Genomic DNA, 13,309 nt, shown 5'->3' with positions numbered 1-13,309 from the left:
GAAGAGGGACAAGAGACTGAACAAGGAGGTCAGAATAGAAAATGAGTTGTCCTATTCTGACTTCCCCCTTGGGCCAGCCTGCAATACAACCACTCACCACCCAACAGGACTGTCAAGCTCTGAGACAGCCAGCAGTTGCCGTGGCAGAGCTAGGACTCTAGCCTAGAGGACACAGAGAAGGATCCCCGAAGTCTTTCTCGTTGTCATTAATACTTCAAAGCAAAATTTCTTGTTCCTATGCCATATACAAGCTGGAAACTAGAGTCAACATGAAGCAGCTGGAAGCAACCCAGAACAGGACTCTGGCATTTCTATGCACGTTCTTAACAGCCCAGGGAAGGCAAGTAGACAGCTGCTTGCTTAGGTCATGGTATAACTAGCATGGGATATTTTCAGCACCTTTTTTACCAGCTACAAATATGACGGTTGTTAAAATTAAGCCCAACACAAAACAAGTAATATGAACACCTGGCACAGCTGGAGTAATCACCGTTGGCCGGGCACTGTTCTGCCTCCTTCTGTGATGAACTCGTCACTTCTCACAGCACTTTGTCCGCAGACCTCTCCATCAGCTCCAATTCACATGTGAGAAAACCGAGACAAAATACTGGGACCTCAAGGAGCTTTTAGAGTGGCAAACTAAGCACTGGGTTGGTGATCTGGATTCAGGGCTTGGAAGAAGTGTTGGCCACGTTATCTTGCTGGATGATCTTCCTCTCTCTGCTAGAAATTGGGTTGGTCTCCACCCCTATTTATTTAGTGTTCGAGCCAGGGTCTCTCACTGGACCTCACGGATTTGGCTGCCATGTCCTATTGAGAGCTGCCGGTAGCAAAACTCCATGGGAGTATACAGCAGGTGACAACTAGTGTTCAGAAGGTCAACCTATCAGAACCAAGGGTTCTGTTGGAGGAAACCATCATGCAAGGCATTTTGGAATAACTGCTTTTTGAATGAATTGGCTGTTTCTTGTTGTAAACTTTTTCTGCAATAACAGCTATGATATCTCCCCATTACCATGCACCTTCATATAATGTATATATTTAATCTCATGATTACATCTCTGCCTTTTGGGTACATATATCTGTGGGTGGTCAGGAAAATGACTTTCATTTAGCTGTATCATTTTGATTATAGAAATTGTATAGAAAATATACTAAGATATGCTTCAAAGCCAGATCCATTGTCCCACGAGACTGGATACTCAAAGTCTGCTTTGTTCTTTTTGCTCAGACTAACACAGAAAATAATAATCTCTCCTTAGTCTAACACAAACTGCTATGACCTTGAGGGTTCTGAAACTTTCTCAGGATTGCAAGGAGTCTCCAGTTAGAAATGTGAGGAGCTAGGCAAGAGAGGAGCCAAGAAAGAGAACTGACTTATAAGAATAAAGTGAATGGACTGAAAGAGCTTGGTGTGCGAAGATTCATTTGATAACCCTAAGATTAGAATTCCAGCCGCTTGTAAGCATCTTCCCCTGGACTCTTGGGGCAGGTATTGAAAACCTCCCCCCGCCCCCCCCTCACCCCACCTTGCAATCCTGAGAAAAGTTTCAAAACCCTCAAGGTCATAGCACATTCCTAGAATAGATGATAAGGAGCAAAGCTATTACCATGGTAACAAGGTTCCAGGTCTCAGGACCAGAGGGAAGGGGCGCAGTGCCCAGTGCCACAGACTCTGAGACATAGCTTTTTGTCAGCAGACTTGGCAAGTGAAGAGTTGGCAGGCTTTTCTTAGAGTGTTTTGTGTTAGTAACCTTGGTAGACACCTGCAGCTCTGACCTTGTGCATAACTGTAAAGTTTTAAACTTATCATCTATTTACAAAGGCCTTTAATCTAGTTTGAACTTGCTCTGAGGTAAAAATGAACTAAATGTGTGCAGTTTGTGTTAGACTGAGGAGAGATTATTATTTTCTGTGTTAGTCTGAGCAAAAGGAACAAAGCAGACTTTAAGTGTCCACAGTCTCATGGGACAATGGATCTGGCTATGAAGCATATCTTAGTATAGTTTCTATACAATCTCTATAATCAAAATGATATAGCTAAATGAAAAGTCATCTTCCTGACCACCCACATATACATGTGCCCATAAGACTGAGATGTAATCATATAAATATATACATTACATGAAGGTGCATGGTAATGGGGAGATACCATAGCTGTTATTGCACAAGAAGTTTACATTAAGAAACAGCCAACTCATTCAAAAGATAATAATTCCGAAATGCCTTGCATGATGGTTTCTCCACCAGAACTCTTCTGAACACTAGTTGTCACCTGCTGGATACTCCCATGGCCTTTTGCTGCTGGCAGTTCTCAATACTCATTCATTTGTGCCTTCCTTCTTTCCTCTTTCTGTTTGGTAAGACTAGGTTGTCTTATTTTCTAGCCCAGACTAGCCTCAAATTCACCATGTAGCCCAGGCTGGCCTAGAACTCATGACAATCTTCCTACCTCAGCTTCCCAATTGCTGGAATTACAGTTATGTGCTACCATGCTCATCCACCACAAATTTCTGAAAGTCAACTTCTTTTCTAATTAATTTATATTTACCCCATTTTATATGTGTGGGTGTTTTGCCTGCCTGTATGTATGTGCATGAAGTTTGTGCCTGGTGCCTGTAGAGTTTAGAAGAGCGAGTCAAATCCCTGGAAACTGGAGTTATGGATGGTTGTGAGCCGGGGGCTGGGAACCAAACCTAGAAGACAAGTGCTGAGCCATCTCTCGAGCCCCTGGACTTTTAAAAATCAGTTTCTCCCTTTCCCATGGATGGGTGGATGAGTGGAGAGAGAGATACAGATTCACAGCTATACATACTGTTTCCATGAAGGTTCGCAACTGTTTTAACACGTGCCTACCCTGACACTAAAGTCTGCACATGGAAGGGAGGTTTTTCCCTGAAGCTGGACTAAAAGGCATCCCGGGGTTGGCTGCACTCGCCTCTTGCTCTGTCTTGTCTTGGAGTCATTGGATCAAGCCATCCGTCTGCCACTGTCACTGATAACTGCTCCCAAGAATCTGGTGGGGCCCCAACACAAAGACCTGACGTGCTATTCATTATCCTTCCATAGCAAGCACACATTGAGAATGTTTTTGTCCATGTCTCAGGTTGTCTCTACCTAGACCATTCTTGTTTTGCTGGTCCATGTCTGAACATAAGTTCCCTGTTCCTTCCTTCTGGAAGACACGACTTTTACATTTAAAGCTTTAGTGTTCTCCCCACCCACCACCTATTCTCTCTGATAGAAGCTTCAGGTTGTATTTTCCCCATTCCCTTGGAAAGGCCTTTCTTCCATGCAGCTCTATCTCTGATACCTACACTACAACTTTTATGAACAACTTTTGCTTAGCATTTTCATCTTTTAAAACAATATTTTATATGTATGAATGATTGTCTGCATGTATGTATGTGTACCACATGTGTGCCTGGTGCCCACAAAGGTCAGAAGAGGACATCAGACCTGGAACTGAAGCTAGAGTTGGTTGTGAGCTACCATGTAGGTGCTAGAAACTAAACTTGGGTCCTCTACAAGAGCAGCAAGTGCTCTTAGCCACCGAGCCAGCCCCGGGCCCAGCAGTCACATCTCATTCACTCTGTGCTTATGTGACTTTGAATAGGTGGGCTCCTCACTTAATGAGTGAAGTTCCCACCGCTGATCAAATGTGTTAGGCATTAGAAACAAAACAGGAGTATGTTTGTCATGGAGAGCACCTGTAGTACAATGTTGTCAGAGGTGAACTCGCTCTCCACCTGGTTCCAGCCCCACCCTCTGCACCAGCGATTAAAGCAGTGAGCTATAAACTCCTTTACCTAACCACTGACATCTGCTCCTGAAGGCTATTAAAGGTGGGGGCTCCTGTACCCTGTATCACTTCTCAGTCTTCTACCTGACTGACTCTGATCTTGGTGTAAACTGACCCCATTGACCATTCTATCCCTAGGAAACCATTGACACAACTCTAGGATGCTTCCCTAGTCTGAGGTCCCCAGGGGGGTCAGCCTCCTTAATAATAATGCAGAAACTGGTGAACAGCCACTTAGTAACTGCTAGGACAGACATGTGGAAGGCATCCAATGGTTCTTAGTGTCCTTGACACCTCACTTCTCCGGTCCCTAGTTCCACTTCCTTCACGGTCTTCTCCTCAAACATCTTCCTTTCGTGGAAGTGTGTGGAGCTGGGGGTTGGTACTGAGCATTAAACCCAGGCCTTATGTATGCTAGAAAAACATTTTATCAATGAACCCTGGCTCCCCCTCGCCTCACTTCAGACAAGGGCTCATGAAGCCCAGGTTGGCCTCAAACTCATTAAGTAGCTAAAGATGGTCACCTCCCAAGTGCTGGGATTACAGGCGTGTGCCACCACACCTGGTCCCAAACCCCTCTTTCCCTAAGTTGTCCACACTGACTTTGAATTTGCTGTGTAGCCCACCCTTGAACCTGTGATCCTCCTTCTTCAGCCCCGCCCCCCATAGCTGGGATTACAGGCCTCCAATGCTGACCCATCTCTTCTGACTTCTTAAACCTTCTTCTTCCATCTGCTCCTGCTCTTAGTTTATGCCACGCTCTCTCTCTGGGTCCCTTGACTACCTACCCAAGAATCTACAAATCCACCCTTTGAATCTACATCTTCCGGTCCCCTTCTCCCGAGCTGCCTATCCCTTCCTGATAGGCATACAGGAAGTCTCTCCATCGCCTTTAAGTGGTCCAGGGCCATGTGTTCTTTCTTCTTCACACCGCTCCTCTCCCTGCCCTCCTGCCCCTGACATGACCACTCTCCCAGACAAGCAACCCAAATGCCTGCTGGGAACTCACCTGAAGCTGCTTTCTTATCTTAATGCCACACAAATCCTGGCAATTCTAAAATGCTCTGGGTTCCATTTCCCTACCTGCTCATTCCACTGTTATCCCTGACCACTCACTACCACTCATCTGTTCCAGGTGTGACCTCTGCTCACTTTCTGTTTCCCTTCCTACCCATCTACCGTATTTCCTGGTGTGCCAGCAAGTCTCGTCTCTCTGGGATGGAATTCTACTGAAGCTACCTGGGTTTCTTTGCCTTTGGAGGAAGTGCAGGTTTTAACATGACAGGAAGGTATGGAACTAGCAGGCTCTGGATCATGCTGCAGAGCCTGGGCTGGTGTGCACACGTTTCCAGCCCTCCAGTGAAGAGAGGAAGGACAGTATGTTTGAATCCATTCTAGAATTTGCCCAGTATCCTACATGATACAGGAAGGTGAGTCATATTTGGATATGCCTTCAGAGAGATTTTTTGGAATCTGGGCGAATGTTTAGGCTACATAAAAACAAAACTTAATTTAAATGATGGGATAGGGATTGTGTCCACTTTCTGCTTTTAAAGAAATGTAGTCAAATCTACCTAGAGTTTTAGTATCTGTGTGTGTGAGCTCATGCTTGAGCCACGGTGTACATGTGGAGGTCAGAGGACAACTTGCAGCCACTGTTTCTCTCCATCTACTCTTCAGGACCCAGGGGTGGAACTCAGCTCTTCAGAGTGAGCAGCAAGAGACTGCACCCACTCAAACACCCCCAGGCCCGTACCTACAGTTCTAAGTGCCTCATGCTAGTTGATCGAGGACATTTTCTATTTATTTTATTTTATGGTTGTTCTTGTTTTGAAACAGGGTCTCACTATTTGTTCTGGCTGTCTGGAACTCACTATGTAGACCAGGCTGTCCTCAAACTCACAGAAATCTGCCTGCCTCTGTTTCCCTAGTGCTGAGATTAAAGACATGTGCCACCACACCTGTCTGATCCAGGACACTTTCAAGAGACCACCGTAACTAAATAATCATTATAATATTTGTAATAATAGGGGCTGAAGAAATGGCTCAGTGGTTAAGATCATTTGCTGCTCTCAAACAGAATCCACGTTTGGTTCCCAGCACCCATATGGTAGCTCACAACCTTCAATATGTTCTCTGACCTCTCCAGACAGTGTATACATGTGGTGCATATACATACATACAGAGAAAACATTCGTATGCATAAAATAAGAATCAATAAATCTTTTAAAATATATTTGCAATAATAAAGAGGAAGAAACTAAATGTTAATAAAGAAAAATGCTTACATGGTATTGTACATATTATACATTATTATGCAGCTAATCAAATGATCTTTCTATAGGCTAAAATAAATAAATATGTAGGCAAAACCATATTAAATATAATAAGGTTACAAAAATGTATTTTTTGCAGACTAAAAAAATTGCCATGTGTGTCTTCCATAATAAAAAATGAAAAAGTTCAAAAAGTAGTTTTTAAAAAGGAAGTCTATTTCACTCTCTAGGAATGAGGCAAATATGAACACTCACAATCTCTGTTCAGGTATGGTACTACTTGTTCTTGCTAGAGCAACTGGTACTTGATGATAACATGATCCCATGGCCCAGAGTCTACTCAAAACTATTAGGAATAATAAATAAACAAATAAATAAATGGTGAAGCTTGAGGACATTTAAAAAAAAAAAAAAGCACGTTTCTGTACACTAGTACTGGGCTGTCCAAAAGAAAAGTCAACAGAACAGTCCCTTTTATAATAGCTGCAGAAAATAAAACGCTTAGGAACAAGCGCCCTGCCACTGAGCAGCAAGGGCACCGAGAACACACTCGAGGAAAAAAACGTCTGTTCCATCAAGAGTGTCGGGAAAACTGGATACCCTCATGCAGAAGGATGAACTGGACTCTGATCTCACATCCAATACAAGAATGAACTCAAAATGGGCTAAAGCCTTAAGTGTAAGGCCTGAAACGGTGAAACTGCTATTAGACACAAGGAGAACTCTATGCCGTTGAGCTCGGTGCTGGTATTTCAGACGTGACCTCAAATGCTCACGTAACAGAAGCAAGACCGTGAGGTTGTCGCAAACTCGCAGCTTCTACATGGTGAGGGGAGCAATGTTTAAATGAAGAGGCCAGTCTGGGCTACAGACCTACAGGCTGGGAGAAAATACTGACAAGGTCTACATCTGCGCGGGGTGCCACCAAAAATTCACAGGGAATTCAACTCAACAATAAAGGAAACGAGCGGATTAAAACAGAACAAAGAGACACCTCTGTCTGCCGTTTTTCTCTTTGAAAAGAAGCTGTGCAAGTGGCCGTGAAAACTGGAAAGGCAAGTGTCAGCAAGGTGTGAAGAGTGGGTAACCCCTGTGCACTGTTGGTGGGGTGCAAAGTAACACAGCTATTCCAAAACACCATGAGGCTCTTCAAATAACAAATAGAACTATCATGCCATCGTATTCCAGAGCTCATATTTAAAGGTTCTGAATTCAGTGTTTTGAACAGATGCCTGCATTTCCACATTCACCACAGCACTGTTCACAACAGCTAAGTTATGGTATGAAGAGGATTGGTGTATTTTTAACAGGACAGTAGACAGCCCTTTACAAAAGGAATATCTGCTGTTTGTGACAACATGGACAGACCTGCAGGATGTCATTCTAAGTCTGATAAGCTAGACACAGGACAAATGCCTAATGCTCATGATTCTCAATCTCCCTCATAGGACCAAATTTGGACCCAAATCTAATTTCCTGTTTTCAATTGCCAGAAAGAGATCTCCACGGCGTATAAAATCAATTCATTTTTTCTTCTGTCTCTTTCCCCCAGCTTACCCCTTCCTCCACCCTCTCTCCCTCTTCCTCTCTTCTTTTTCTCCCCCTCTGCCCGCCTCCTCTTATTTTGCTTTGAGAGAGGGTTTCCTGTAGCCCAGACCAGCCTTATCGGTTTGAACCTATGTCTTTGAGGATGACCTGCTTGGTCTTCTTGAGGGCTGAGATTACAGATGTGTGACACTGTGCTCTTAGGCACAATTTATTAAATTGACTGCACATCTCACTTAGAGGCAGAGCTTAAAACAACAGAGGTCACAGAAACAGAGCAGGACAGTCACTCAAGCCTGGGGGTCGGGGAGCTGCTGGGCAAAGGGCGGATACCTTCCTGTTGAAATACTGCTCAGCAAAGCGACCGTGGTTATGATGTGCTGTAGATAGCAGTGTTCATTCTGATATCTGCATATTCAGCATTCATTTCGGGTCTTCTCACCAAAATCAAATCCTAAGGGGGCTGGAGAGATGGCTCAGTGGTTAAAAGCACTTGCTGCTCTTCCAGAGAACCTGAGTTCGATTCCCAGCACCCACATGGCAGCTCACAACTGTCTTTAACTCCAGTCCCAGAGGGTCCAATGCCTTCTTCTCACCTCTGTGGCACCAAACACACACAGGGTGTGCAGACAAAACACCCATACGCCAAATAAATAAAATTTATAAAAATGAAATCCTAAGTAACCAAGGTGACAGATATGCTAACTAGCCTGATTTAATTATTCCATGTTTGTGCCTATATAATACTCTATACCCTGTTAATTAGTTTATAATACTTTAATTTTTAAAAATTAATAAAATCTTTAATCAAAACTAATTTTCTCAAAGAGTCTCCTCAGTCTCTGTGACTTCTCTAAACACATTTCCATTCTAATTGTGTCTTGAAGGCTGTGAAGTTTTGGTGACAATTAGCAGGGTTAGTTAGTTTCAATCCCCATGAGCACATTTGGGTCAAACAATCTCTGCATTTTTGGGCTACATCACAAATTCCATTTTCCCAAGCAATTCCTGACGCTCTGGGCACAACGGTTCTCCTCGGTACCCCAGGGTACCGTGAGCACTGGATGTCTAAGCTCCTGGTCTTATGACATTGTAGAAGCAGACAGAAACTGACAGGGTGAGCACATCGGAGCTGGGAAGCTGGTATGTGGAGGACTCAGGCCTCAGGAGGGAGCACAGAGGTACAAGACAGGGGATTGCTGGATCCTGACTTCTGAGAGACACACTTCCCTTCACATGAGCTGGTCTTTCTCACTCTGTGGATTTACATCTGAATAGGAGGAAAACTCAGGTTGGACAGGAAATTAACACTGATGACCAAAAGATGGCCTTTTCTTCATCCATCTCATCAGTAAAGAGGAAGTGCTGGGCCAGGTTGTCTCCAGGGCCTAATTTACTGACCGATGCAGGGCAGGTCAGTGTCATAGATGCTCACCAAGCCAGTGTGGCCTTGGAGCCAGGTGAGGCCAAAGGCCAGGCCACCGGCTGCCTAAGCTCCATCTGCTGGGTGGCTACAGCCAGGGCAGCACCTACCGTCCTGGGCTCTCTCAGGTTGCAGGTAGTGGGCAATCCACTGATGCTGTGTGGCCTGAAGAGAACAGTTTTTAAAACAAAACTGAAGAGAGTCCCACATTCATACAGAAGTAATTAGTTACAAAAATCATTCCTGCAGATCAAAACTTTCATCTGTCCCTTGAGAATGTGCGCAGACATCAGTCATCCTTAGCGTTCAGAAAATGTACAATATTTTCTTTTCCAGAATCCTTTTTTTTATCCAAGATAATTAATAACGGATTTAAGAATATAGGCTAATACTGTCAAGTGCGGTACCATTACAAAGGAAAACACCATTCTAGCTTCCTGAAAGGGAAAGAGAAGGAAGGGAGGGGGGCGGCTTCTACACACATCTGGCCATGCAGCTGCCTGAGACTGGACCGTGCAGAGTCTGCTCTTCATCCCCAAGGCCTTTGCCTGGGCCTCACTCACCTGCCTTTCCTAGATGGCTCATGAACTTCTCTTCCTGGCCAGTGCGCTGTGCTCTCAGCGGCCAGAATCCATCCCCACCACAAAAGGAAGATGCCAAATTTCATATTCTGGACGGCCAACATAGATTTCCAAATCAAACCGTTCTCCCGAGAGCCGTGAGAAGGAGCCGGTTTGGGAGACTGTCGGTCCCCTCCTAAGGCACCATTGCTGTTTGTCATTAGAAGGATGTTTACTGCTGCAAAAATGAAGCCGCAGTCTGTAATCTGGCCAGCGGGAGAAAGCAATCTCCACTAACCCCGCAAATCCTCCTGCGTCAGATGTCAGGGATTTTCTGAGGTTGAACTCCTGTGTCCTGCGGGACAGTTCTTGGGGCTGGTCTAAATTAGTTCGTCATCAAATGTGGTGAACGTGTCCGAGAGGATCTGTATTTTCAAGTCGGCTGAACAGAAAGAAGAAAGTAAATGTGGAAAAGGCTGAGGCACTGTCTGTCTGCTTGCCATGATCCTGCCCTGATCTATGTGAAGCTTCTAGAGGCGTCTAGCTTACTCGCGGCTTTTGTAACTTCGGGGTTGATACCCAGTGGGTAGCTGTGGTTAAGGGCGGGGGGGAGTTCCATCATGATGGGCAATGTTCCTGTCAGCAGCCTCACTGGGCTTTTACATCTGGAAATGCCAGATAAGTAAAGGAACTGCCATCAAGGGTTATCCTTTGACACTTGCCCAGAATCCTTGGCACATAATCTGCAGGCCCAGGCTTCTGTCTCCGGGACAGGACAGAGTCAGAGTCCCATGGAAGAGGGCTACATTCAGGAATCCCAATTACTGACTCTGCCAAGCTGAGCTCACACAATCGAGAACTTTCAGGCTGTGCTGGCAAACTGAGTCCACATGCAGAAGAATGAGATTAGACCCATGTCTATCACCCTTGCACAAAAACTGACTGCAAATAGATCAAGACCTAGACCTGAAACCTGAAACACCTAAACTTCTAGAAGAAAACACAGGCAGTACCTTACATGATGTAGGTGTAGGAAAGGACTTTGTGTTTGTTTTGTTTTCAAGATAGAGTTTCTTTGTGCAGCCTTGGCTATCCTGAAACCTGCTTTGTAGACTAGGATGGCCTCAAACTCATAGAGATCCACTGTCTCTGCATCCCTAGTGCTGGGATTAAGGGCATGCACTGCCACCACCAAGCTTGGAAAGGACTTTCTGAATAGGACTCCATTTGCCCAAGAGTTAAGGCCAACAATTTTGTCATGAAACTAAAAGGCTTCTGCAAAGCTAAAGAAACAGTTAATCGGGTGGAATGTAAGGCCACAGGATGGGAAGAATCTTTGTCAGCTACACATTTGACAGAGGATTCATATCCAGAAAATAAGAACTCAAAAACCAAAGAGTCAAAAACAAACAAGCAAACAAATGGCCCATTCGAAAAATGGTCTTGGGCCTGAACAGAGAGTTCTCAAAAGAAGGGGGAAAATGGATGAGGAATATCTAAGACATTATCCATCACCTCTAGCGATCAGGGAAGTTTAGATCAAAGCAACTGTGACACTTCGGCTGACTCGAGCCAGCATGGCAGGGACTAACACAGCCACTGACAACAAATGCTGGAGGGGCTGGGGAGAAGGGAACCCACGTTCATTGTTGGTGGGATCGCAAACTCGTGCAGCCACTGTGGAAATCTGTGGGGAGAATCCTCACAAAGCTAAAGATAATTCTACTGTATGATCTAGCTATAGCATTCTTTGGCATATGCCCAAAGTACTTGGCATCCTCCTCCACAGACATTTATTCAGATGTGTTCATTGCTGCTCTATTCATAGAAGCCAGGAAATGGAAACTACCTAAATGCCCTTCAATAATAAACTGATAATGACAATGTGGTACATATATAGCATAAAATACTATTCAGCTGCAAAGAAAAATGAAATCATGAACTTTGCAATTAAATGGCTGGAACTAGAAAAGATCATATTGAGTGAGGTAACCCCGATCCAGAAAGACAAACATCAAATATTCTCTTTCATCTAAGGCTTCTAGCTCAACATCTTCAGATGTGAGTACATATCCTGTAGTAACAGAAGAAACCAGGAAAGTTAAAACAAACAAGGACTATTGTTGGGGAGCAGGCAAGAAGGAGGGGAATAGCAGAGCACAAGTGATCTGATTGGGCAAAAGGGAAAAACGGAGGGTGTCTAATTAGGAAGGGGTGGAGATAAATACAGGAAAGAGGGTAAGATGGCAGTAAGGATGTCTGAAAAAGTCATGAGAAATTATACCATTAACTATCTACTGGAAAACCCACCATAAGCTTAAGTCTATAATAGAAATATATAGTTCAAATGAAAAGTGCCCATCTGGGCTGACAATGGTCCCTCCAAGAGCTGAAGACCTTTGTAGTGGCTGGTTTTGTGTGTCAACTTGGCACAAGCTGGAGTCATCAGAGAGAAAGGAGAGCCTCAGCTGAGGAAATACCTCCTTGAGATCCAGCTCTAAAGCATTTTCTCCATTAGTGATCAATGAGGGAGGGCCCAGCCCATGGTGGGTGGGGCCATCCCTGGGCTGGTGGTCCTGGGTTCTATAAGAAAGCAGGCTGACTTCTTACTGAACGGGGCCACCATGGTGTTCAGGCGCTTCGTGGAGGTTGGCCAGATGACCTACATCTCCTTTGGGCCTCACGTTGGAAAGCTGGTAGTGATTCTAGATGTTATTGATCAGAACAGGGCTTTGGTGGATGGACCTTGCACTTGGGTGAGGAGGCAGGCCATGCCTTTCAAGTGCATACAGTTCACCGACTTCATCCTCAAGTTCCCACACAGTGCCCATCAGAAGTATGTATGAAAAACTTAGAAGGCAGTTATCAATACAAAAGTGGCAACCACAAGATGGGCCAAGAAGACTGATGCCAGAGAAAGGAAAGCCAAGATGACAGGTTTTGATCATTTCAAAGTCATGAAGGCAAAGAAAATGAGGAACAGAATAATCAAGACTGAAGTGAAGAAACTTCAAAGTGCTGCTCTCCTAAAAGCTTCTCCCAAAAAAAGTGCCTGTTGCTAAGGCCGCCATTGCCACAGCAGCAGTAGCTCTGTTAAGCTGAAGTTCCGGCCAAGAAGGTGACAGGACCAGGCAAGAAGGCTGCAGCCCAGAAGGCTGCACCTCCTGTTAAAGATCAGAAGGGTCAGAAGCCCCCAGCCCAGAAAGCTCCTGCTTCAAAGGCAGCTGGCAAGAAAGCATGAGGCTGTACAAAGGAAAAAAGGCTCTTTTTGACATGTTGGCAAAAAAGAAAAGAAAGGCTGAGCAAGCCATGGGAAGCAAGCCAGTAAGCAGTACCCCTCCATGCCGCTGCATCAGTCCCTGCCTCCAGGATCCTGCCCCTGTTTGAGTGATGAACAACAATGATGAAGTGTAAATCAAATAAACCCTTTCCTCCCCAACTTGCTTTTTGGTCATGGTGTTTCATCGCAGCAATAGAAGCACTAAGACAATCATCTAACAAAAACCCCAACACCAGGTATGAAAAGCTCTCTTTTGAGCTGTTGGTCAGAGTTGTCTAAGAGACTCCCCAAACATCCTAGGCTATGGCTACTGCCTTTGATTGACCCTAGAAGTGGAAGGCTGAGGTCCCCATTACTAAAGACACCAGGTACCAGGCCCCCTGAACTGGAACTGGTTCCAAAGCCTCCTTCCTGAGGACCAGA

At 44.8% G+C, this 13,309-nt stretch overlaps 1 protein-coding gene and 1 pseudogene across 1 annotated transcript in view; one reads left to right on the top strand and one right to left on the bottom strand.

Moving 5' to 3' along the window:
* Gabrr1 (gamma-aminobutyric acid type A receptor subunit rho1) overlaps positions 1 to 9,842 on the bottom strand; it is a 28,969-nt gene extending 19,127 nt beyond the window's left edge. The window contains exon 1 of the mRNA XM_028872758.2: positions 9,610 to 9,842. Coding sequence (XP_028728591.1) covers positions 9,610 to 9,827 — 218 coding nt within the window. The 5' untranslated portion in view covers positions 9,828 to 9,842. The remainder of the gene's footprint in view (positions 1 to 9,609) is intronic.
* Positions 9,843 to 12,230: 2,388 nt separating this feature from the next.
* On the top strand, positions 12,231 to 12,847 carry LOC114695453 (annotated as a pseudogene).
* The last annotated feature ends 462 nt before the right edge of the window (positions 12,848 to 13,309 follow it).

The sequence above is a fragment of the Peromyscus leucopus genome, chromosome 2, assembly GCF_004664715.2.
Source record: "Peromyscus leucopus breed LL Stock chromosome 2, UCI_PerLeu_2.1, whole genome shotgun sequence".
NCBI classification, from domain to species: domain Eukaryota; kingdom Metazoa; phylum Chordata; class Mammalia; order Rodentia; family Cricetidae; genus Peromyscus; species Peromyscus leucopus.
The sequence above is the reverse complement of the archived record's forward strand: the minus strand, read 5'-3'. Positions and strand labels throughout refer to the sequence as shown.